We start from the raw sequence: 26,385 nt of genomic DNA, 5'->3' as shown, positions 1-26,385 counted from the left end.
TCTGTTTCTATCACAAGTTTCTTATTTATTCTTCCACTCTTCCATCCACTTTATTCTTTTCATCTCAAAGTCCTGGATAACGTATTAATCTGTTCACATTGGTGCAAATATGATTTTTAGACAGTAGTTGTTTTAAGATTAATAGATTAGGTCAGATATTTCTCCTAGTAGGAATGTAAGATATAGGCCTCTTTCATTGTATGTATATGATTTTCAACCCTTTAATTTTTTGGACTTAATTTTTTTCTGCTGTGCCTCTAATCATGAACTTTTTGTGATAACATTAAGGGTCTATGTTGAAAGAATGAGAGATATAAAAAGTTGCAGAAAATAAATGATAAATTCTTATTTATTGAAAGACATCCAGTTGAGAAATAATTGTTAGGTAAGCATATATGGCACATGATTAAGTTCCACTAATTCATATTTCTGAATTCACTTTCTGCTAATTCCAGAGCATTATATTCATGCAGCGGTGGTAGAAAGCACTTTTTTTTTTTAACGTCCTCCTCTTGATAGAGCACTGTAATGTCAAGAACGTTTAGTAGTCATTTCCTCCATTTGAGTACGTGATACTCTATAGTGTTAAGAAGTCAAGTCTAAGTCTAGGATATTTAGACTGGTTATCTGTGATATACAAAACCTAGTTGTATGAATCCAGTAGTTGTACCTGGTTTTCACCATTTTGCTGAAATTTTCCATCATTAACGGCTTGTCCCAAGCACAAAATCCTGAGCAATGGGATACCAGGTAATGAAATAACGTGGTAGTAGCACAGCTTCTGCACACTGTTCAGGAGGCCACGGACTTATCTGAAGGGTCTTTTTTCTCTCCTGTAGTATCATTATATATGTCATCAGATACATTAGCTGTAGTAGGTGTAGTCTGGGGAGTCACAGTGTGTCCAAACCCTTGATAGTGACCCATGGGTGAAGGTGGCACAGAAGAGGCAACGGAAATTGCATCTTGTGATGACGATGATAACAGGCTTGTGTGTTCATTTTGATCTTGATCCTCAGGAAAAAACTTTTTCCTAGAATGTCCCATGACTGTCCTTCCTTTAAAGTAACATAAAGGTTTCTGAGTTAGCCAAAAGTTTGGTTATTTTTACCACTATAAACTTGCCATGCTAAAAATAAGCTCCCCGCTTCCCTCCTCCCAATTTGGAGAGCCTTACTGTGGTACTGCTTTACACGAAGTCTTTTCACCTCTTAAACAAGACCTGATAGGAGAACTACAATAGCCTATTCGAATGAATTAAATGGCTGGTACTTACCAACATGCCTTACTTGTTCAGAAATATCATCCCTAATATCTGAAACATCCCACATGGCAAGAAAGGAGTCAAAGCATGAGCCCTCTTCTGCTTCTTGGACATACGGTTTATATGAGAAAGTGTAGTGATGAGCAATAGCAGCAAGGAACATCTCAATACAGATAATAAAGTCCTACAACAACAATATCAACAATGTCAGCCATGTTGGAGTTTAAATCTAGTTTTGCAGGTAAAAAGGGAAAGCACTATCTTTCTCTCTTTTCAAAAGTACTTAAGTACCAACAGCTGTTTTTTTCCCACAAGACTTATTCATTTTTTCATTTTCCAAAATAATTTTTGACCTCTTCAAAAAAAAAAAAAACACAAAACGCCAAAAGTTTAACTCTCTTTTGCGCTACCTCAATCAAGTACTTCTTTGCCAAGTACAATGCATTCTCTTCCACTGTCCAAGGACTCAGAGGAGAAATGCATAAAGTGAAATAGAGTAGGAATAACAAAATCTAGGTTCTGTTCCTGGTTCTACTACAAATTAGTAACTGTGACCAATTTTTCTAGGGTTCCCCCATTTCCTCACATGTGAAGTGAGGATAGCAGTAGCTCCATAGCCTGCATGCGGTCAGGCTGAGGAGATAACATGTAAAAATGCTTAACAAATAGTAAAGTTCTGTTGAATTCAGAGAGAGCATTACTTACCTGGAGTCCTGTGGCCACAGCTTCTACTGTTTGCCATTCCCACGTATGCTTTTCAGAAATAACGCCAACTTTTACCAACAAAGCAATAACTACTGCTTGCCTATATGTTAGGAAAAGGTAAACGCCAAATCTATATCAAGCATAAAATGAGCAGTTGCTTTAAAAATATGCCATTTAAAAAGTTAAACCCCAGCACAACCTGTGGACCACCGCCACCCTGCCTTTACAGTGTATTCCTGAAGGCACTGTGTACCTATATTAAATATACTTGTTTTACAAATTTACTTCTAGTACAGTTTCATCACATGAATTTTGATTATGTGTTCTTAGAACTTCAGTACGTGGTTTATAGTCGTTTTTTGTTTTGAAAGTGTGCACAGTAATTAGCTTTTAAGTTCTTCCTACACATAGACAATGCCTAACACCTTGTACAACTGGAATTTAAAATGAAATAAAGAACAGATACTTAAATGTTATTTATGCATGTATCAACTGATTACTCAAAGATTATTTTAAAGAACATTTTGAAACCAGTCTTGTTTGAAGTCCTGGAACTACAGACAAACTCAGAAGGGGTCTGACTCCAAGATGGGGAGTCATACTGAGCATTTCAAGCAAATCTAGGCATCTGCCCCTAGGTTAAATTTAAACAGCTAAAATGAGATAGTTAGATAAGCTTTCATAGATCTATATACAAGAATATTCACTTCAATATTGCTTGTAATGGTAAAGAAAAATTAGGAACAACCTAAATGTCAATAGGAGATTGGTTACAAAGTTCTATCCACATATCAGAATACTATATGAGGTGAAAACAAAAGACCCAAACAAAATTACATCCTCACTGTACTTACAAAGAACTATGACTGCAATCTACTAAATGTATCATTGAGTTCTACAAGTTTTTATAGTATGTATTTGTATTTCTGTGGAGTTATATAAAATGATGGGGACCACAATGTCAATCATTCATGCTGGGTGGTAGGATTTCAGGGATTTTTCTTTCCCCCCTTTTTGTATTATTTGTATATTGTTAAATTTGGTGTATTTGTTTCTAGGCCCCTATCACCCACGCCTTTACTAAACTGGGACCATGTATAGTTTTGCCCTCTGTTTTAAACAGTATTTTTACTAATGAACATTTCCTCACATTAAATATTCTACATGATGTTTATCTTCCAAACTGTATTCTGTTATATAAAGAGACCATGATTTTTTTTAATGATTCCCTTAGTGTTGAGACATTTAGTGTCTCAAACTGTTTTCTTTTTATAAATGTTACAGTGACCATCTAATTATTTCTTTATGAAAAACCAAGAAGGGCTAAAAGAATGAACTTTTTGAAAGCTAAGTAGACATTTTAATTCATCTTCCGTATTAAGACTTTTAAAAATCCTTCCGTATCAACAGTTTTATTGCCCTTTAGAAAATGAGAACATTTAAGAGAAAGCAACACTTACCAAAAAGAAACAAAAACCACCAGCTTTACACAAAGAAATTTGCCAACAGGTTGGATTGGACTCAGTTCTTCCTTCAGTACTTTATAAAACAGGAGGAGACAATACATGGCAAACTAGAAACAAACAAAGTTCTTAAATAAGAATAACTAAATATGGTATTAGAGATATTGATATTAAAGTTATAGACCAGAGACCTGGTACAGAGTAATGTTTCAGGCAAAATTTTCTACGCTTTATTTTGCTATTTTTAGATTGACAACAAGCTTTTATATTTTACTGTGGATGAATATATACAGTATGAAATTTCTCAGAAGAGATGTATAACATCTTCCCTGAAAATGGTTTTAATTGTTCACTTACAGGAGCCCACAAAGAACACAATGAACAAGTGACTGCCATGAGTGGAAGAAAAGGCTCTCATTCAACCAAAATAAAAACATCTATCTGCTTGTTAATGGCTTTTATACACAAATTACCGTTCATTGTATAAGGGCTGAGCTTACTAACTACTAATTGTATGCATATTATTTATAAGTGAACACATTAAATAAGTACTACTTCAATAAAACTGTGACCATGAAATCGGAAAGTAAGGAATCAGGGAAACCATTTTTCTTGAGGGCAGTCTGTTAATCCAGCTGAATTTACTTTTTAAAGATAAATGCTCAAGACATTAACTATTTTTAGAAATCAGTTGTAATTAGCGTAGTGTTGCATAACAATGAACATTTCCCTAAAAGTTTACTTTTTCCTATTATAAAATGCTCATTTAAATTATTTTAGAATATGAAAGCATGGTCCCATCATCCAACCATTTCTTTCTACACATAAGGTGGGTTTTAGCAGGTATAACCAACTAAATATGAAATTTTGTTGCCTGATTCTTTTTTCCACTTAAAGTGCCCTTTTCCATATATTTCATTAAATAACTGCCTAGTGTTTTGGCCAATGGAAGGTACATAGTATATTCAACTAGTTGGACTGTTTCCAGGCTTTTGCAATTAACAAACAATAGGCTTTATATACAAACACACTGAAAGCAAAAGTACTTCTGGCCATTTCTTGAGGCATTCCCAGAAGTGGAATTACTGGTTCCAGAGAATATGAACATATTGAAAAGCTTTGAATACACAAGCATTTGATTTTTATTATAAATTTCTAATACCACACATGCATGCCATTGCACCCAAACTATTATTTTGCTGAAAGCATTAATGAAAGATTTTCAATAAAATGCACATTCCTGTTTTTTTTTTTTTTTCCGGTACACGGGCCTCTCACTGTTGTGGCCCCTCCCGTTGCGGAGCACAGGCTCCGGACAGGCAGGCTCAGCAGCCATGGCTCACGGGCCCAGCTGCTCCGCGGCATGTGGGATCTTCCCGGACTGGGGCATGAACCTGTGTCCCCTGCATCGGCAGGCAGACTCTCAACCACTGCGCCACCAGGGAAGCCCCACATTCTTAAGTGGAAAGGATCCAATAGTTATATCTTTGGAGCATTTCAGTTTCTATAACATCATTTTTAAAAACTTGGCATTCTCAATTTTCAATTCCAAATATATGAGAGAATTTTATTCTCCCATTTTAATTCAAACCCTGTACTGTCATATACCAATAAAACATTTTTCTTACTGAATATGCCTAGGATATGTGCTTTTTGTTTAAAAGGAGAGCATTGTGTTTTTATTTATGACATATCCATATAACTATGCAATGAATACCAGAATCAAATGAAAAAACATAACGAGTCAGTGTATAAGTCACCAGATAATCAACAAAGATATTATATCTTTATATATGTATAAAGATATATGTTAAAAGTTTCAAGTTCTTCCTACAGATGAAGTTCAATATTAAAGTTACAATTAAGCTTTATTCCAGAAGAGACTTTCCCTAAAAAAATTTAGCACTATAGATCTAAATTTAGTAGAGTTAAGATGAGTATTTACTTACCAACTGTGACATATTATTTATTATAACCAAGTAAGTCCAAGCATTTGAAAAGCTAAAGTTCCCTTCATCATATATACCAAGCAGCTCACAGATTCTAAAAAATGGTAAAAATGAGACAACTTTATGAATAACTAAATCAAAAATACATTTTAAAATACAGCAATGACAGCAATACTTAAATTCAGAAGTCAGTTTATTTCAAAGATCCTGTAGATAGTCACTTGATTTTGGCCATAGAGGTTGTTCAAAAATTAAAAGGAAAACATTTTTCTAGAAATGTTACCATATTACTATTCCTCCAATTTGAAGGAAATCCAAAAGACATAACATTGAACTAGAAAGGGTAATTATTAGATTCAAAAAAATGATGCTGCCTAATTTTAAAAAGATTGTTAAAAACATATAATGCAGGTCTATAACTAAAACTATAATTTTTTCTCCCAAATTGTCTTGGAGGCAACTTTTATGATGACCGAGATCTAAGTATTAACTTGTCTTGATTACCCAATTTCTAAACAGCAGAGAAATAAAGCATGCCTTCATAAATAAGTGAATTAGTTTTAATTCCAAGGCAAATGTCAGTAAAGAATTGCTAGCACAGAAGCAGAGTAAAGAACTGAATGCTTCTTTCACCTTTCTTTCCATTCTTCCTCTGTTAACAGACAAAATGCTTATATAGCTAGCAGATAAAATACACACTCTACCTGCTTTAAACTATTTGATGTTCTTAAATTTTTAGGGAATAGTTTTACCAGGTAGCTTAATGATACCCCATTTTACCTGAAGTGCTAAGACTTGACAGAATGTTTTAAAAAGAAAAATATGTTTTCTTCTTTAGAATACAGTACTCATTTAGAAAATAAAAGCATGTAATGAATCTATAGTGGTATACTTTAACTTCATGTACTAGATGTTTCTGTAAAGCTGTGTGAACATTAATACTTGAAAAAGAATATTTGATAATGCTTTCCAGAAATCTCCAGAGAATATTATTTAGAATAATCCTGTGGTGATTCCTTGTCTATACATGGTCACCTTATTTATTATAATATAGTAGGATTTCTATATACTGTGTTTTTATACCAGACTAGATGTGTTATAAACAAGTAATGCTTTTTACATGCTTTTCTACTCAGTTGTCCCACTGAGTAAAAGCATGAGAATTTTTGAAAAATAAATAATAATATAAGTTCTGTGCACTTACAAAGCAACGATGGTGGTGAATGGTCTGACAACTGTATATTGTAATACACCCAGTTTGCATCTGAACAGCAGGACTCTGCCAAAGAAAAAGAACTTAGCATTTCACCTACTCATTTCACTAATATCAAGCTTTCTCCAAAGCCCCCAAATTAAAATCACTTTCACAAATGATGCCACATTTATACTTAATTCTTTTAATTTAGTCAATCTAAATGGCTACTTGAGAAGAATGGGGATGGTAGCATACAAATTATCTAAATACTATTTTTTAAATTGCGTAACAACTACATCTTCTGAAAGATCTCCCTTCCTATGTCCAGTCTCAAATTCCTGAATAGTGCAGCACAAAACAGGAACAAAAAGAATGAAAGTGGGTCCCTGTGTATTTCTGGAAGAAAAACCAAGTAACAAATAAATTACGTGTAGGGTTGCATATATGAAACCATATTCAGAAAATATTATTTACATTTAGGATTCAGTTTCAAGTTTGGATTTATATATATATATATATAATTCCAGAAAGTATCACTGACTAGATTCTCTGAAAGAACAAAACAGAGATCCTATCCTACATAAAACAGTTTTTATCACTGAGGTCACTTAATGTAGGGGAAAATTCACAAGGAGTAACAAACAGAAACAAAGCAAAAAAGTCCCAAAACAACAACTATCAAAAAAAAGGCTCTCTATGTGACCACCTTGTGTAAGCCTCCTTAGGAGACAATGATGCTCTGAGCGCAAATGTTTATTTAGCACTCCTCCGTCGAGTTTATGTATTATAAATCCCCTAATTTGAGAACTACATCTAGACTGAGAAGAATGAGCCTGACATACAGACCCTGAGGCACTGGGTTACTAGGACTGAATGAAAAACTGATCAGGTTCTATGTGCTGAGAGCCTTCTCTGTGCTGAAGCAGCTCACTCCCACTGACAACTAACTGTGCCCCTGTGGAGGTGGGCGTGGCAGCTGCACTTGGGCTTGTTGTAAGAACTTTTCATGAACATGCCTGGGCTACACTGTGCTTCTGGTCCCATACTCTTTACAAAGCTAAATTAAGTAGAAGTTGCGTTAAACCTGTAGTGTTCTATGAGCTGATTGTCAAATCAAACCTGAGACCAGTAGGGTGACTATGCAAATGTATTAAATAGTCAATTAGATACCTTTGAAAGCTGTGGAGAATTAATGAACTGGAAGATGTATCTGAAGAAATTGGCCATAATGTAATAAAGGCTGAGACAAAGAGACAAACATGAAAGAGAGTTACAAAGAATAGAACAGAATCAGAAGGTCTAACATACTTAAAAGTTACAGGAGAGTAGAGGAAGGGCAAAAGCAGAAGTTTATGGCTGAGAACTTTTCAGAACTGATCAAAGACACAAATCAACAGATTGAGGCACCCTGTAAATGAAGCTGGACTAAAAACAAAAAACAACTTGGTAGGGAAACTACAAAACATCAAAGACAGGGAGGGTCTTAAAAAATGCAGTTAGACTCCCTCTTGCGAGAGCACTGGAATCACAACTAACTGCTGAACAATCATCAACAGGAAGACACTGGAACTCAGCAAAAAAGTTACCCCATTTCAAAGACAAAGGAGAAGCCACAATGAGACAGTAGGAGGAGCACAATCACAACAGAATCAAATCCCATAACCTCTGCGTGGGTGACTCACAAACCTGAGAACACTTATACCACAGAAGTCGACCCAATGGAGTGAAGGTTCTGAGCTTCACATCATGCTTCCCAACCTGGGGGTCTGGCAATGGGAGGAGGAATTCCTAGAGAATCAATCTTTGAAGGCTAGTGGGATTTGACTGCAGGACTTCGACAGGGCTTGGGGAAATGGAGACGCCACTCTTGGAGGGCACACACAAAGTACTCTGTGCATCAAGACCCAGGGGGAAGGAGCAGTGACCCCATAGGAGACTGAACCACACCTACCTGCTAGTGTTGGAGGGTCTCCTGCAGAGGTGAGGGGCAGCTGGCTCACCGTGAGGACAAGGACACTGGTGGCAGAAGTTCTGGGATGTACTCCTTGCTGTGAGCCCTCCGAGAGCCCTCCATTAGCCCCACCAAAGAGCCAGGTAGGCTCCAGTGTTGGGTCGCCTCAGGGAGGGGACCCAGTCCAACCCATCAACAGCCAAGCAGATTAAAGTTTTAATGAGCTCTGCCCACCAGAGCAACACCCAGCTCCACCCACCACCAGTACCTCCCATCAGGAAATTTGCGCAAGCCTCTTAGATAGCCTCATCCACCAGAGGGCAGACACAGAAGCAAGAACTACAATCCTGCAGCCTGTGGAACAAAAACTGCAATCACAGAAAGACACTCAAGATGAAAAGGCAGAGGGCTACGTAACAGATGAGGAACAAGATAAAACCCCAGAAAAACAACTAAATGAAGTGGAGATAGGCAACCTTCCAGAAAAAGAATTCAGAATAATGATAGTGAAGATGATACAGGACCTTGTAAAAAGAATGGAGGCAAAGATCAAGAAGATGCAAGAAATGTTTAACAAAGGCCTAGAAGAATTAAAGAACAAACAAACAGAGATGAACAATACAATAACTGAAATGAAAAATACACTAGAGGGAATCAATAGGAGAATAACTGAGGCAGAAGAATGGATAAGTGACCTGGAAGACAGAATGGTGGAATTCACTGCCACAGAACAGAATAAAGAAAAAAGAATGAAAAAAATGAGGACAGCCTAAGAGACCTCTGGGACAACATTAAATGTAAGAACATTCGTATTATAGGGGTCCCAGAAGGAGAAGAGAGAGAGAAAGGACCCGAGAAAGTATTTGCAGAGATTATAGTCGAAAACTTCCCTAACATGGGAAAGGAAATAGCCACCCAAGTCCAGGAAGCACAGAGAGTCCCAGGCAGGATAAACCCAAGGAGAAACACACTGAGACACATAGTAATCAAATTGACAAAAATTAAAGACAAAGAAAAATTACTGAAAGCAACAAGGGAAACACGACAAATAACATACAAGGGAACTCCCATAAGGTTAATAGCTGATTTCTCAGCAGAAACTCTACAAGCCAGAAGGGAGTGGCATGATATACTTAAAGTGATGAAAGGGAAGAACCTACAACCAAGATTACTCTACCAGAAAGGATCTCATTCAGATTCAACAGAAAACTCAAAAGCTTTACAGATAAGCAAAACCTAAGAGAATTCAGCACCACCAAACCAGCTCTACAACAAACGCTAAAGGAACTTCTCTAAATGGGAAACACAAGAGAAGAAAAGGACCTACAAAAACAAACCCATAAGAATTAAGAACATGGTAATAGGAACACACATATCGATAATTACCTTAAGCATGAATGGATTAAATGCTCCAACCAAAAGACACAGGCTTGCTCAATGGATACAAAAACAAGACCCGTATATATGCTGTCTACAAGAAACCTACTTCAGATCTAGGGATACATACAGACTGAAAGTGAGGGAATGGAAAAAGATATTCCATGCCAATGGAAATCAAAAGAAAGCTGGAGTAGCAATACTCATATCAGAAAAAGACTTTAAAGAATGTTACAAGAGACAAGGAAGGACACTACATAATGATCAAGGGATCAATCCAAGAGGAAGATATAACAATTAGAAATATATATGCACCCAACATAGGAGCACCTTGATACATAAGGGCAACTGCTAACAGCTATAGAAGAGGAAATCAACAGTAACTCAATAATAGTGGGGGACTCTTAACACCTCACTTACACCAATCGACAGATCATCCTGACAGAAAATTAATAAGGAAACACAAGCTTTAAATGACACAATAGACCAGATAGATTTAATTGATATTTGACATTCCATCCCAAAACAGCAGATTACACTTTCTTCTCAAGTCCTCATGGAATATTTCAAAGGTTAGATCATATCCTCAGTCACAAATCAAGCACTGGTAAATTTAAGAAAATTGAAATCATATCAAATATCTTTTCTGACCACAACGCTATGAGACTAGATATCAATTACAGGAAAAAAGTCTGTAAAAAATGCAAACACATGAAGGCTAAACAACACACTACTAAATGACCAAGAGATCACTGAAGAAATCAAAGAGGAAATCAAAAAATACCTAGAGACAAATGACAATGAAAATACGTTGATCGAAAACCTATGGGATGCAGCAAAAGCAGTTCTAAGAGGGAAGTTTATAGCAATACAAGCCTACCTCAAGAAAGAAGAAAAATTTCAAATAAACAATCTAAACTTACACCTAAAGAAACTAGAGAAAGAAGAACAAACAAAACCCAAAGTTAGTAGAAGGAGAGAAATCATAAAGATCAGAGCAGAAATAAATGAAATAGAAACAAAGAAAACAATAGCAAAGATCAATAAGACTAAAAGCTGGTTCTTTGAGAAGATAAACAAAATTGATAAACGATTACCCAGACTCATCAAGGAAAAGAGGGAGAGGACTCAAATCAATAAAATTAGAAATGCAAAAGGAGAAGTTAGAACAGACACCACAGAAATACAAAGCATTCTAAGAGACTACTACAAGCAACTCTATGCCAATAAAATGGACAACCTGGAAGAAATGGACAAATTCTTAGAAAGGTATAACCTTCCAAGATTGAACCAGGAAGAAACAGAAAATATGAACAGACCAATCACAAGTAATGAAATTGAAACTGTGATTAAAAATCTTCCAACAAACAAAAGTCCAGGACCAGATGGCTTCACAGGTGAATTCTATCAAACATTTAGAAACGAGCTAACACCCATCCTTCTGAAACTCTTCCAAAAAACTGCAGAGGAAGGAACACTCCCAAACTCATTCTATGAGGCCACCATCACCCTGATACGAAAACCAGACAAAGATACTACAAAAAAAGAAAATTACAGACCAATATCTTTGATGAATTTAGATGTAAAAATCCTCAACAAAATACTAGCAAACAGAATCCAACAATATATTGAAAGGATCATATACCATGATCAAGTGGAATTTATCCCAGGGATGGAAGGATTCTTTAATATATACAAACCAATCAATGTGATACACCATATTAACAAACTGAAGAATAGAAACCATATGATCATCTCAATAGATGCAGAAAAACTTCTGACAAAATTCAACACCCATTTATGATAAAAACTCTCCAGAAAGTGGGCATAGAGGGAGCCTACCTCAACATAATAAAGGCCATATACAACAAACCCACAGCAAACATCATTCTCAATGGTGATAAACTGAAAGCATTTCCTCTAAGATCAGGAACAAGACAAGGATGTCCACTCTCGCCACTATTATTCAACATAGTTTTGGAAGTCCTAGCCATGGCAATCAGAAAAGAAAAAGAAATAAAAGGAATAAAAATTGGAAAGGAAGAAGTAAAACTGTCACTGTTTGCAGATGACATGATACTATACATAGAGAATCCTAAAGATGCCACCAGAAAACTACTAGAGCTAATCAATGAAGGTGGTAAAGGTGCAGAACACAAAATAAATGCACAGAAATCTCTTGCATTCCTATACACTAATGATGAAAAATCTGAAAAAGAAATTAAGGAAACACTCCCATTCACCATTGCAAAAAAAAGAATAAAATACCTAGGAATAAACCTACTTAGGGAGACAAAAGACCTGTATGCAGATATAAGACACTGATGAAAGAAATTAAAGATGATACAAACAGATGGAGAGATATACCATGTTCTTGGATTAGAAGAATCAATATTGTGAAAATGACTGTACTACCCAAAGCTATCTACAGATTCAATGCAATCCCTATCAAATTACCAATGGCAGTTTTACAGAACTAGAAAGAAACAAATCTTAAAGTTTGCATGGAGACACAAAAGATCCTGAACAGCCAAAGCAGTCTTGAGGGAAAAAAGCAGAGCTGGAAGAATCAGGCTCCCTGACTTCAGACTATACTACAAAGCTACAGTAATCAAGACAGTATGGTACTGGCACAAAAACAGAAATATAGATGAATGGAACAGGATAGAAAGCCCAGAGATAAACCCATGCACCTATGGTCAACTAATCTATGACAAAGGAGGCAAGGATATACAATGGAGAAAAGACAGTCCCTTCAATAAGTGGTGCTGGGAAAACTGGACAGCTACATGTAAAAGAATGAAATTAGAACACTCCCTAACACCATACACAAAAATAAACTCAAAATGGATTAAAGACCTAAATGTAAGACCGGACAGTATAAAACTCTTAGAGGAAAACATAAACTCTTAAAACATAAACTCATAAAACATAAAACTCTTAGAGGAAAACTCTTTGACATAAATCACAGCAAGATCTCCTTTGTTCCCACCTCCTAGAGTAATGGAAATAAAAACAAAAATAAACAAATGGGACCTAATGAAACTTAAAAGCTTTTGCACAGCAAAGGAAACCATAAACAAGATGAAAAGACAACCCACAGAATGGGAGAAAATATTTGCAAATGAATCAATGGACAAAGGATTAATCTCCAAAATATATAAACAGCTCATGCAGCTTAATATTAAAAAAACAAACAACCCAATCAAGAAATGGGCAGAAGACCTAAGCAGACATTTCTCCAAAGCAGACATACAGATGGCCAAGAGGCATATGAAAAGCTGCTCAACATCACTAATTATTACAGAAATGCAAATCAAAACTACAATGAGGTAGCACCTCACACCAGTTTGAATGGGCATCATCAGAAAATCTACAAACAACAAATGCTGGAGAGGATGCGGAGAAAAGGGAACCCTCTTGCACTGTTGGTGGGAATGTAAATTGATACAGCCACTATGGAGAACAGCGTGGAGGTTCCTTAAAAAACTAAAAACAGAATTACCATATGACCCAGCAATCCCACTACTGGGCATATATCCTGAGAAAACCATAATTCAAAAAGACACATGCACCCCAATGTTCACTGCAGCACTGTTTACAATAGCTGGGACATGGAAGTAACCTAAATGCCCATCGATAGATGAATGGATAAAGAAGATGTGATACATATATACAGTGGAATATTACTCAGCCATAAAAAGGAACGAAACTGGGTCATTTGTAGAGACGTGGATGGATGTAGAGACTGTCATACAGAGTGAGGTAAGTCAGAAAGAGAAAAACAAATATTGTATATTAACGCATATATGTGGAACCTAGAAAAATGGTACAGATGAACCAGTTTGCAGAGCAGAAATAGAGACAGAGACATAGAGAACAACGTATGGACACCAAGAGAGGAAAGTGGCCGGTGAGGGGTGGTTGTATGATGAATTGGGATAATGGGATTGACATATATACACTAATATGTATAAAATGGATAACTAATAAGAACCTGCTGTATAAAAACATAAATAAAATTTAAAACTTCCGAAAAAAATGCAGTTGGAGATAGGTCACCTATAATGGAATGACAACTGGATTAACAGTAGAGGTTTAACAGTAACAATTGAAGCCAGAATTAGGTGGAACAAAATCTTCAAAATGTTTGGAGAAAATTCCTGTCAACAAAGGATTATATCCAGCAAAACTATCTTTCAAGAATGAGGGCAAAATAAAGATATTTTTGGTTAAGTATATCTGAGAAAAGTTGCCACTGATACACTGACACTAAATGAACTTTCAAGGGCGATACTTTAGAAAGAAGGAAATGATCCCAGTCAGAAGATCTGAGATGCAAGAGGAGTAAGGAACAAATAAATTGATGCACTACAGTGAAATCTATAAAAAAATTACCAAAAAAAAAAAAATTCTATCCAAAAATTGATATCTAATTTTTAAGATTAAAATAGGGCTTTATATAATCACAATAAGACTAGAAATAGAAACTATAACTTCCAAACTAGTAGTGAGGGAAAAAAAAATGGAATAAGAAAAACAGCAACAAAATAATGTAATCAACTATCAGTGAGATTTGGAGTAGCACCTGTAACCCAACATTGATACAGCTGCAGTGTACTCCATAAACAGTAAGATAGTCACATTAAAACTACAAATAGTCAAAGATTATAAATAAAGTTTTATCACTAGATAAGCTATGAAAAAACTTTTGGTTTTCAAGGCTTTATGTACATATATATACATTTTTTAACAATTGCAAATATGGAATCACGGACCTGTAATGTATTAACTTTTGTTCAATGTGGGTGGTATAAAATAGATTTGTCTATTACATTTATTAAATTTGTTTGTATCCCAGAAATGATTGAAAAACTTTAAAATTATTTATTAAATAATTAGAAGGACCTTCTCAAACTTCTTATAGCTTTTTCAAAGTATTAAATGAAAGTTTATATTTTTAAAAAGAGACTAAATGCAATCTGGATTCCTGGATTGGATCCTGGAACAGAAAAAGGACATTAGTGGAAAAACTGAGGAAATCTGAATAGTCTGCAGTTAATAGTATTGTACCAATGTTATTTCTTACTTTTGACAAATGTACCAGGATTACAAAAGATGTTAATATTAGGGGAAGCTGGATAAAGGGTAATAGCAAATCTCTGTCTTGTCTTTTCAACTTTTCTGTAAATTTAAAATTATTCCAAAATAAAAGTTTATTTTAAAAGTGTAATCAATGAAAAAAGGAAACTAGAAAAAGTGAGACAGAACAAAAAGTCCCCAAAATTATAAATGAATATATCAATAATCACAAAAATATAAATAGCATACCTTGTATAAGTGATGTATCATCAGATTAGAATTAAAGAAAACACTAAACTTAAAAAAAAAAGTTATACACCTCATAAGGACACAGAAAAGATGAAAGTGAAAGATAGTGAAAGGTAAGCCAGGCAAATACTAAACAAAGGAAAGATAGGATACCTGTTAACATCAGACAAAGTAACTTTAAGACAAAAAAGATTTTTTGGAATAGAAACTATCTAAACATAAAGCAAAAACTGACACAAGTACACAAAGAAATTGACAAATTATCAGTGGCAGAATTTCAACGTCTCTTTCAGTAACTGATAGAACAAGTAGCCAAAATCAACAGAAATGTAGACAAACTGAATAACATAATAAAATAAGATTGACCTCATGGAGATAAACACTACACAGCCACTCACTAATACAGCATATACATTCTCTTCAAGCACACAGAGAACCATTATAAAAACTGATTATGTACCAGAGGGCATGAAACAAATCTTAACCAAGTTCAGAGACTGTCTCATACATTCTCTGACTACAATGCAAATAAATAAAATGAAAAAAAAAAATCCTCATATTTGGAAGTTTTAAAATACTTCAAAATAACTTGGGTGAAGAAAAAATCCAAACAGAAATTTAAAAACCTTAAACTGGATGATGATGAAAATGTTAAATATGAAAACGGATTCATGGGGCGATAGATGTTAAATAAACTTATTGTGGTAGTCATTTCATTAATTGTATATACAAATATTGAATAGTTATGTTGGACAACTAAAACTAATATAATGTTGCATGTCAATTATACCCCAACAAAAACAGGGATTCAGTGAATGCAGAACATGAACGGAATTATATAGTTTTAAATGCAGTATTAAAAAAGAAGAAAGGCTAGAAATTAATGAGCTAAGACTCATGTTAGAATAAGAACAGAGTAAACCAAAGGAAATGGGAGAAATGAAGTAAAAATAGAGTATAAATTAATGAAATAGAAAACAAACATACAGATAATCAACAAAACCAAGAGTCAGTTCTTAAAAAGACTAGTTAAAAATAGGCAAACTTCCAGCAAGACTGTTCAAGGAAAAAATAGAGATACTAGTAACATTAGAAAGGGAAAAGGAATCACAATGACAGATTCAAAAGAGATTAAGATATAAGCTGATATATGCTTATACATTTTATTTTTATTTTTTATTTTTTGGCCGTGCCATGTGGCACGTGGGATCTTAGTTCCCCGACCAGGGATCGAACCTGCGTCCCGCACTGGAAGCATGGAGTCATAATCAATGGACCACCAGGGAAGTCCCTACTTATACATTTTTTTGGCTGTGTTGGGTCTTTGTTGCTGTGCACGGGCTTTCTCTAGTTTCAATGAGCAGGGGCTACTCTTCATTGTAGTAGGCGGGTTTCTCATTGTGGTGGCTTCTCTTGTTGCGGAGCATGGGCTCTAGGCACACAGGCTTCAGTAGTTCCAGCACACAATCTCAGTAGTTACAGCATGCGGGCCTTAGAGTGCGTGGGCTTCAGTAGTTGTGGTGCGTGGGCTCAATAGTTGTGGCGCATGGGCTCTAGAGCTCAAGCTCAGTAGTTGTGGTGCACGAGCTTAGCTGCTCTGTGCATGTGGGATCTTCCCAGACGAGGGATCGAACCCATGTCCCCTGCATTGGCAGGCGGATTCTTAACCACTGTGCCACCAGGGAAATCCCCTAACTATACATTTTTAAACTTTGTCTATTCTGCTTAATTCCTAAATGCTATAGTTAAAAAAAAATTTTTTTCCAGAAACAACGGGAAGCCTAAACAGTTCTATAATTGTCCTCCCACAAAGAACAGTCCAGAACTAATCTTTCAAGGTATAGTATATAATCTCTTTCTGTGATATATAAATAAAATGCAATAACTCCTATTCAGGCAGCAAAACTTGGATGTGAAACCTGACAGGGCCAGTATAAGAAAGGAAAATCATAACCCAATCTTTCTCATGAACAAAGTTGTAAAAATTCTATAAAGCTTATGATGTAGAAAAGCTGATGATACATCATAACCACTTAAAATTTATCGTATAAAAGCAAGGGGATTTTAACATTAGAAAAGCCATTAATCTAACTCACTATATTAACAGGTTAAAAGCAAAAAAATATGATTGTCTCAATAGGTATAGAAAAAGCATTTGATGAAATTCAATACTTATTCATGATTAAGAACTCTTAACAAACTAGGGGTAAAAAGGAGCTTTTTAACCTAATAAAGGATGCCTACAAAACACCTTTAGAAACATTAAATTCAAATGCGAAATTTTATAAGAATTCCCTTTAAAACCAGGAATGATACAAGAAAGTCTAGAGGTACTCATCAGCACAGTGAGAAGGAAGAGAAATGTGTGGTATAAAGACTAGAAAGCAAACAAATCCTTCTTTTGAAGATGACTGGCTACAGAGAACTTATTAACATCTACAGAATAAGAAGACTTAACAAGACTTTTGGATATAGGCTCAATATGCAAAAATCAACTGCCTTTTTACACACTGGCAGCAATTAAACTAATCTTTTAAAAAGATGTCATTTATAATAGCAATAAAATATAAGATGTTAATAAGGTCAACAAAAGATTTACAAGACTTTTATGAGAAAACTATACTTAATCAAAAGATAAATGCAGAGCTAAATAAGTGAGAGTAGACAATATTCATAGATAAGAAGACTCAAAACCATAAAAATGTCAATAAACTGAAGATTGAATTCACTTCCAATCAAAAAACTCCAGGGGCTTCCTTGGTGGCGCAGTGGTTGAGAGTCCGCCTGCCGATGCAGGGGACACGGGTTCGTGCCCCGGTCCGGGAGGATCCCACATGCCGCTGAGCGGCTGGGCCCATGAGCCATGGCCGCTGAGCCTGCGCGTCCAGAGCCTGTGTTCCACAACGGGAGAGGCCACAACAGTGAGAGGCCCGCGTACCGCAAAAAAACAAACAAACAAAAACTCCAATAGGGCTTTTCAAACAACCTGATGAGCTGATTCTAAAATTTATATGTAAGAGCATCGACCCAAGAATAGCCAAGATAACAGGGGTGGGGCACCTGCCCTTCTATTTTAAGGCTTATTAATAAACTATAGTAGTTAATGTATGGAATTGGTCCGGGGATAGAGAAGTTAACCAATAAAACAGAAAAAACGAAGATCACAAATAGACCCATATATATGGAACCTTTATATACAGCAGAGATGGCTACATAGACCAGTGAGGTAGGAGACAGAATGGTGCTAGGTCAGGAAGGCAATGGAATAAAATGAAACTGCATTCCTACCTCACACAACATATGAAAAAAAAATCAATATGTGTTTATAAGTCTTTTTTTTTTTTATTTTTGGCCGTGTTGCATGGCACGCGGGATCTTAGTTCCCCAACGAGGGATCGAACCCGCACCCCCTGCAGTGGAAGCGCGGAGTCTTAGCCACTGGACCATCAGGGAAGTCCCTGTTATAAGCTTTAATGGAAAAAATATGAAATGTTTAGAAGAAAAGCAGAGGAGAATGGTTTTATAATCCTGGGGTCAGGAAGAATTTTTTGAACAAGACGCTAAGTACTTACTATAAAATAAGATTGATAAATTCAACAATATAAGAATTCACAACTTTCATTTATCAAAAGATATAGTAAAAGTGCCAAAGCAGGCCAAAAACTAGAAAAAGATATTTTTAACATGCATTAAATAAAGAATTAGTATCTAAACATATCAAGATCCTGTACAGACAACCCATTAAAAAATGAGAAACAGAAACAATCATTCCTCAGAAAGGAAACACAAGTGGCTAATAAACATATGAAAAGTTGCTCAACCTCACTACTAATCAGGGAAATCCTTTACACCCTCTTAACAGGCAAACATAAAGAAGCCCTGGTAATTCTAAGTATAGGTGAGGCTGTGGTTCAATTAGAAATCTTTTCTACTGTTAATGGGAGAGTAATTTGGTACTGCCACTTCAGCAATCAATTTATCACAAAGTTGCATAAAACCTAAAGACCTAGCATATCCACTGCAAGGTACATACCCTAGGGCAAATTTTTTCAAATTGTGTCAAATGTAATTCAGTAGGCTGTGACCCAAATTTTAGAAACAAGAGGGAGGAAGGGAATACATAGTAAGAGTTAGTACTGTTTCATGAAAACATTTGTTTCATAACAGTATTAAATCACTGGGTAAAATGTTCCCCTCCTCTCACAAACTAACATACATAAAATCTAAAATTCATTAAAAGAAAACTCATTGTGCTCACTGCTTATGTCACAGAAATCAGAGTACAAAAAGCAGACTTAATTTTAACATCTAAGGACTAGAAACTTGCCGTGGCATTTGCATCTTAAAACCAAAGCATTATACTGAATTATCCTCAACAGCAATATTCTGAGTAATGATCATATATATAACACCAGTTATCTAATAGAAAGAGACTGGTAACCTAAAATGTACTTATATACGAGAGAATGAGAAGTTTTATATTACTAAAACCATACCCCCAAACGGCATGGATTTGTTAAATGCTTAATGTCTTCAAAGGAAAGAAAACCTGGGTTACAGTTATGGATGCACTGCTGATATTATTCAGGTAGCAGCTGTCAGAACCTAAGCGTCTCAGGGAAAAAAATGAAACCAACACAGAGTCTTAACAAGAATAAATGTAATTGCTTGTGTAGTTAGGAATAAATCAATTGCACAAGCACAGAAAAGGGAACTTCTGACCTATAGCATCATCTGAAAAAGCTCTGGGGCTGACCACCTGCTGTGATGAGCCAGCCTGAAGAGGCAGCTAGAGCCTCATCTCAGGTTCTGTACTAATAAGAGTCCTGCTGGAAGCCAAGCTGCCGCTGCCACTGCCACCACCACCACCATCATCATCATCATCATATTAACTGGACCACTGCAATCTCTTGCAACTATGCCCACGTCCAGTTCAGTCTACAAAGAGTACAAGTAATCTTGGAAACCAGACCTCTCTGCTTAACATCCTATAATGGCTTCTCACTTGACGATCTCTCTCCTTGATCAAACTTTAGACAGGGCTCCTCTGAGCCTTCTTTTCAACTAGGCATCATCCTTAGGCCCTGTCCTTGGCCTGTGAAGTCAGTCTGAGCAAAAAATCCTGCTAAGACGCCCATCACCGGCACCCCCCCCCCCCCCCCCCAGTTTCTGATCACCCTGGAAATGCGATCAAGCTCCTCTTCCCTCACCCTTGATGTTTACTTGGCCTGCCTTTAGTAAGATTCTTATCAGGCCAGTTTAGAGAGAATCCCCCTACTCTTGATGTCTCCTTAGTAATTTTCCATCCAGTGACCACCCCAATCTCTTTGGCTATAAATCCCTATTTGTTCCTGTTTTATTTGGAGTTGAGCACAATATCTCTCCCCTGATCCTCAACCTACGTTACTTTTTCCTTACTACCCTCTTTCATAGACTCCTGTTCTTTTTCCTTCATAGCATTTCCTGAAATAAGTAACTATATATTTGTGTCTTCATTTAATTCCTAACCAAGCTGTAAGTGCCATTAAGTTCCACATCTGTTATATGTATTATATCTATATACTAGCACATACTAGGTGCTCCATTTAGTGCTGATGTTGTAGAAATGGTTCCGTACTGCATGGAAGGCAATGGAGCTAACCCTAGGCCATATATCTACACTGATTCCTCCAAGTCATTCCAGTTACACTGGCTTGCAACTTCCACCTACATCCCCTTCTATCAGTGATCAAGTCCTGTTGATTCTCCAGTTGCATTCTCTTATTCTCCCTTTCTATTCCAATTTCACACTCCTCTTCAGCTTATCTCACAAATGAACTACTATAATAACCTCCTAATTTATTTTCCCTTCTGGACTCTTCTCCCCCTAACGCATCCTGCATAGTATTGTAAAATTAATCTTTCTAAAATTCTGGCTTCAAATGTTTCCTGCCGAAAAATAAATTCATAGAGTAAATGCAATCTTAGTTTCAACTTAACCTTTTAGGCTTTATTTTCCTTTACTGTCCTACGTGAATGTACAATAAGGCCAACTTACATATTACTAGAATAAACATTGCTATTTGTTGCTCTAATTTCATATCAAATGCTGTTTCCCCACCTAGACTACCTTCTCCTTGAGTTTTAGACCTGATTTTGCCATTAATTCACTGTGTGACTTGAATAAGTTAATCTCTGCAGACCCTGGTTCCCAACTGTAAAAGGATGTTGATCAAATGGTTTCTAAGGTTTTTTCCCCACAACATTTTAATTTTCTATTTAGGGTGAATAATGTAAAAGAAACTATCTTATATGTGTGGGTTATAAAAATGTGTTTTCTTAGTCTTCACACTTGACTATGAACTACATGAGGGTACGGACTCTGTCTTACACTTTTCATCCTGCATATAGTACTTAACACACTACTTTGCAGAGAAATGATAGTTAAACCTGCTTAAATAAAACCCAACATAAAAGAATTAAAACCAAACATACTTACTCTCCCATAGTCCATGGTGGACAGCAACACAAAGGAGGGAAATGTTTCTGCTGATCTTTGGCTTCAAGGATTAATACCAGATTTGGATACCGGTTAGTTAGGTAATTGGTAAGGAATCCCATAAAGTTGTAAATGACATAAGCTTCATAACATTCTCTGCAGGTATCCACATATATTGCAATGCTGGGATATTTCAATGCTATCCACTATGAAGAAGCACAGATGTTAAAAACAGTTGCAACTACGATAAAATGAATTACCACTCCAATTCATGGTACTCACATAATTAGATCAAACTTTCTAAATTTTATCATTACGAGGGCTACCAATCTGTGAAATGAATTTTTAAAAGCAATAAACATCTTGGATATTGGTAAACAAAAACATTTGTGTTGGGGGTAAATAATGAATATGAAGAGAGAAGTTAAATTATGTACTTGAGTTCTTAAATATAATCTGAAACTTCTTGACACAATCACAGAAAATGATGTTAAAGATATTTTCTTTATATTTAATCAAATTAAAGCAGTTATCTGTAACAACTGCATGTACTAGAATCCACTGGGAAAGATTTCTGTTTTGGTCCAAATAAATATTATAATAAATAAAAAGGATGATAATGTAATTTAAGTATTACATTCTTTAAAGGACTAAGAGCTACTAATCTTAAATTTTAAAACATCTGCCTTTTCTATTATACTTTATCTTCTCTATTAATATTAAAAACAAGTGAACCTTTTCACTTATTAACCTAACTCCTTATTGCCAAATAATATTCCTTTTATTACCTTAATTACAGTTAGCATCATCAAACAAGTTCTTAGTTAATGAGATAAAATGAAGCATACTTACACTATCTAAACTGTATATGGGTACCATCCAAAGAATCCTATTTGGAAAGCAAAACATAAATTTAAAACAGTTTACATCATATTTATGAGATAAGCCAACACAACACTAGTAGAATCAAAACATATAAAGATTTACCTTATTATTGGTTTCTGTAGTTCAGGTTGTGTATAATGCACTAAATGCTGCAATATCACCCAAAGCGAGATAGGTATAGTCAACAGCAAAAAGATTCCAGCAATAAACCAAGCCTTGGTGTGTATTCCAACCTTAATCAGCAAAGAATATGTTAGTATAAGTTCTCTGATATTAAAACTAAAGAGCTAAATAAAATATTTGTATTTAAAACTTTTTATTTATTTGATTATTATCGAGGCTCAATATTTTCCAAATGACTAGTGGCTATTTTTATTACTTCTTCAATAAACAGCCCATTTATGCTTTTGTGGAAGGAGGGGGTGGATTTTTCCTCACGTGGCCTTTTGTAACAGCGCTGTATACATTAAGAATATTAATAACATCATGTCATTTCCCCCTAACTTGTTATCTGCCTTTTATATTTGATTATTGTGTTAAGGATGTACAAAAGTTTTAAAATTTTCTGCAAGTTAAATCTAGAAATCTTCTTCTGGTTTATTCCTCTGCTTTTATGTCTGCATAAAAATCTGCAAATCAACGTTTTCTGCAAATTTTACTGTTACACAACATGTTAATAAAACACTTACTGATTGCTGACTATTTGCCTGATAACTTTGCTGAGTTCTTTACATGCATCATGTCTTTTGACCCTCCAATTTGCTAAGCACTGCCACAACTCCTGTCCAAGGGACCCGCACTAATATAGGCTGCCCCTCTTATATACAACATTATCAACTCAGGACATTACATTTTCAAAAGATCTAATTTCTTTTTTTTTTTTTTTGGCTGAGTTGGGTCTTCGTTGCTGCGTGCAGGCTTTCTCTAGTTGCAGAGAGTGAGGGCTACTCTTCGTTGTGGTGCACAGGCTTCTCACTGCAGTGGCTTCTCTTGTTGTGGAGCACGGGTTCCAGGCATGTGGGCTTCAGATGTGGTGTGCTGGCTCGGTAGTTGTGGCTCACAGCTCTAGAGCGCAGGCTCAGTAGTTGTGGCACACGGGCTTAGTTGCTCTGCAGCATATGGGATCTTCCCGGACCAGGGCTTGAACCCGTGTCCCCTGCATCTGCAGGCGGATTCTTAACCACTGTGTCACCAGGGAAGTCAATATCTGATCAACATTTTAATCTCTAAAATCTCAATTTCTAAAAATATACTTTGAATTACCTCATCCTAACATAGAGTTGAAGTAATCCACTCGCTTTCTGGTAAAAACAAATTTAGCTGAAACTCTGTTCTATCTGACGGGCCCTCAGGAATGAATTTTATGCTAACTTGTACTCCTGCCTTGAAGAATGTGAATCCTTTTAATTAAAAAAAAAAAAATGCAAATGCTAACGTTTTAAAGCAAAAACGGTGGGCATTTATTTTTAGTACTTGAGGAGTTTGAACAGTTAATGGAAAAGGAACTTAAGCCCACAACTTGTAGTTTTTGCTGTTTTAAACAAGATTTTTTTTCATAAAGGGTCAAAGATTAAAGAAGTAGAAAACAAAAGTATAGAGAACAAACGTATTTTTACAACAATGAATTTCTATATTCAACTGTATGGAAAACTTGAAAAGCAAATAAAAGTCTTGCTGAATGCTGGAGATTAATCAAAGCAGCAAGTCAAAAGCAAATACGCAGAGGTGAAAATTCTGAAAAGAACGTCTGAACAATAATTTTCCAGAGATTTTTCCTTGGCTCAGTTTCATTTAAAATTCAGTACTCATTTTAATGATGACTTAATAATAATATATTCTAGATCTTCATTATAAGGTGATCACTAAGAACAGTAGTGCCAAGTACTTTTAATGCCTACATTTGTTTTTATGATTGCCTTAGTGCCAAAAGGTAGAACTTGGTGGTAGAGTTGAGAGAAAAATTATGTGCTTGTGACTAATGATGGTCAAGTGTCCTCCATGTGCTATAAGGAAGAAAGTTCTTTTGCAAACGGTCATAAAACAAGTGACTGGATAAAGAAGATGTGGCACATATATACAATGGAATATTACTCAGTCATAAAAGGAAACAAAATTGAGTTATTTGTAATGAGGTGGTTGGACCTAGACTCTGTCATACAGAGTGAAGTAAGTCAGCAAGAGAAAAACAAATACTGTATGCTAACACATATATATGGAACCTAAATAAATAAATAAATAAATAAAAATGGTCATGAAGAACCTAGGGGCAAGACAGGAATAAAGATGCAAACCTACTAGAGAATGGACTTGAGGACACGGGGAGGGGGAAGGGTAAGCTGGGACAAAGTGAGAGAGTGGCATGGACATATATACACTACCAAATGTAAAATAGACAGCTAGTGGGAAGCAGTTGCATAGCACCGGGAGATCAGCTCGGTGCTTTGTGACCACCTAGAGGGGTGGGATAGGGAGGGTGGGAGGGAGGCAAGAGATATGGGGATATATGTATATGTATAACTGATTCACTTTGTTATAAAGCAGAAACTAACACACCATTGTAAAGCAATTATACTCCAATAAAGACGTTAAAAAAAACAAAACAAACAAAAAAAGTGACTGGAGAATAGAGTCATTTCAGTATAGTGATTCCAAATTTTTAAAATCTTGCATCATATAGTACCAGTTTTACATTGCAAGTGATGAATCAGTTTCAGAAAAACATCACCTGTCCACATTAATGCCACTAATTTGAATCGCTGGTCTTATAACTGTTTTGATTTTTAAGCTATTTAAAAAGCTGTGTGCATAAGAACTGAACCTATTTTATGTGTGTACATATTTAGGTGACATTATATGTAACAAGTCAACTCTAGGTATCTGTACAAATTATTTATATGATTATTACATTTATTTTAATTTACATTTATCTCTAAATAAATTATTCACATTTGAGACACACTGATAGAAGGATACAATTAATGTTAAACTTATCAGCCATAAGTAGAGTTTATTGGGCTCACAAAACACGGAAGAGATAAGTAGTGTCGATTTTTTTTTTCCTAAGGTAACTTGAAGAAAGCAGAGAGGAAAGAAAAAGACCATTAAAGACCAGCCTCCAGGAGTGAGTTAACTCACTCAACCAAAGGCTTTCAGAGCAGAGAGTTAAAGAGAAACAGGAGAGTGCTTTCTGGGCCCACTTGTCCTGAGGGCAAGAAGGGAGCACTTCCACAGAGTAGCTACTTGGAACATAGGACCAGCAGGGCAGGGTGAAATGAATGCAGAGCAGCATGACATCATGTGTGCATTTATTTTTTATTTTATTTTTTTAAAGATTTTTTTGATGTGGACCATTTTTAAAGTCTTTATTGAGTTTGTTACAATATTGCTTCTGTTTTATGTTTTGTTTTCTTGGCCCCGAGGCCTGTGGGATCTTAGCTCCCCGACCAGGGATCGAACCTGCACCCCCTGCATTGGAAGGTAAAGTCTTAACCACTGGACCACCAGGGAAGTCCCTGACGTGTGCATTTAACTTACATGACCTCACTTAAACATGCTCAACCAAGTAAGAGAATGAGAGAGATGGTTTAAGTAGTGCAGATGGTCACCTGGCCACTCCAGTCATGAGCATATGCCCCATGGACATGGGATGGGCTAGCTGAACCTCTAGTTTTCTACAACCTTAGTTCCCACTGACTTCTCACAGGGTGAGCATTGTGATTCTGATGTTTAAAAGACAAGTATTTTTCATACGAAACTGTCCCTAAACATGTCAATTACTTTTTCTAGT

The 26,385-nt window shown here is 35.8% G+C and overlaps 1 protein-coding gene across 1 annotated transcript in view; it reads right to left on the bottom strand.

Annotated features, from left to right (window-relative positions):
• Nucleotides 1-321: 321 nt before the first annotated feature.
• The window catches only part of TMEM184C (transmembrane protein 184C), a 31,485-nt gene continuing 5,421 nt past the window's right edge, over nucleotides 322-26,385 (bottom strand). Inside the window, exons 2-10 of the mRNA XM_027117130.1 lie at nucleotides 22,701-22,831; nucleotides 22,566-22,602; nucleotides 21,714-21,919; nucleotides 6,586-6,660; nucleotides 5,382-5,475; nucleotides 3,430-3,542; nucleotides 1,970-2,069; nucleotides 1,277-1,448; nucleotides 322-1,058 (exon numbers count right to left, since the gene is read on the bottom strand). Coding sequence (XP_026972931.1) covers nucleotides 793-1,058; nucleotides 1,277-1,448; nucleotides 1,970-2,069; nucleotides 3,430-3,542; nucleotides 5,382-5,475; nucleotides 6,586-6,660; nucleotides 21,714-21,919; nucleotides 22,566-22,602; nucleotides 22,701-22,831 — 1,194 coding nt within the window. The 3' untranslated portion in view covers nucleotides 322-792. The remainder of the gene's footprint in view (nucleotides 1,059-1,276; nucleotides 1,449-1,969; nucleotides 2,070-3,429; nucleotides 3,543-5,381; nucleotides 5,476-6,585; nucleotides 6,661-21,713; nucleotides 21,920-22,565; nucleotides 22,603-22,700; nucleotides 22,832-26,385) is intronic.

This window comes from Aethalodelphis obliquidens, unplaced genomic scaffold (genome assembly GCF_003676395.1).
Source record: "Aethalodelphis obliquidens isolate GAN/ISIS:26980383/991018 unplaced genomic scaffold, ASM367639v1 scaffold17, whole genome shotgun sequence".
NCBI lineage: Eukaryota > Metazoa > Chordata > Mammalia > Artiodactyla > Delphinidae > Aethalodelphis > Aethalodelphis obliquidens.
The sequence above is the reverse complement of the archived record's forward strand: the minus strand, read 5'-3'. Positions and strand labels throughout refer to the sequence as shown.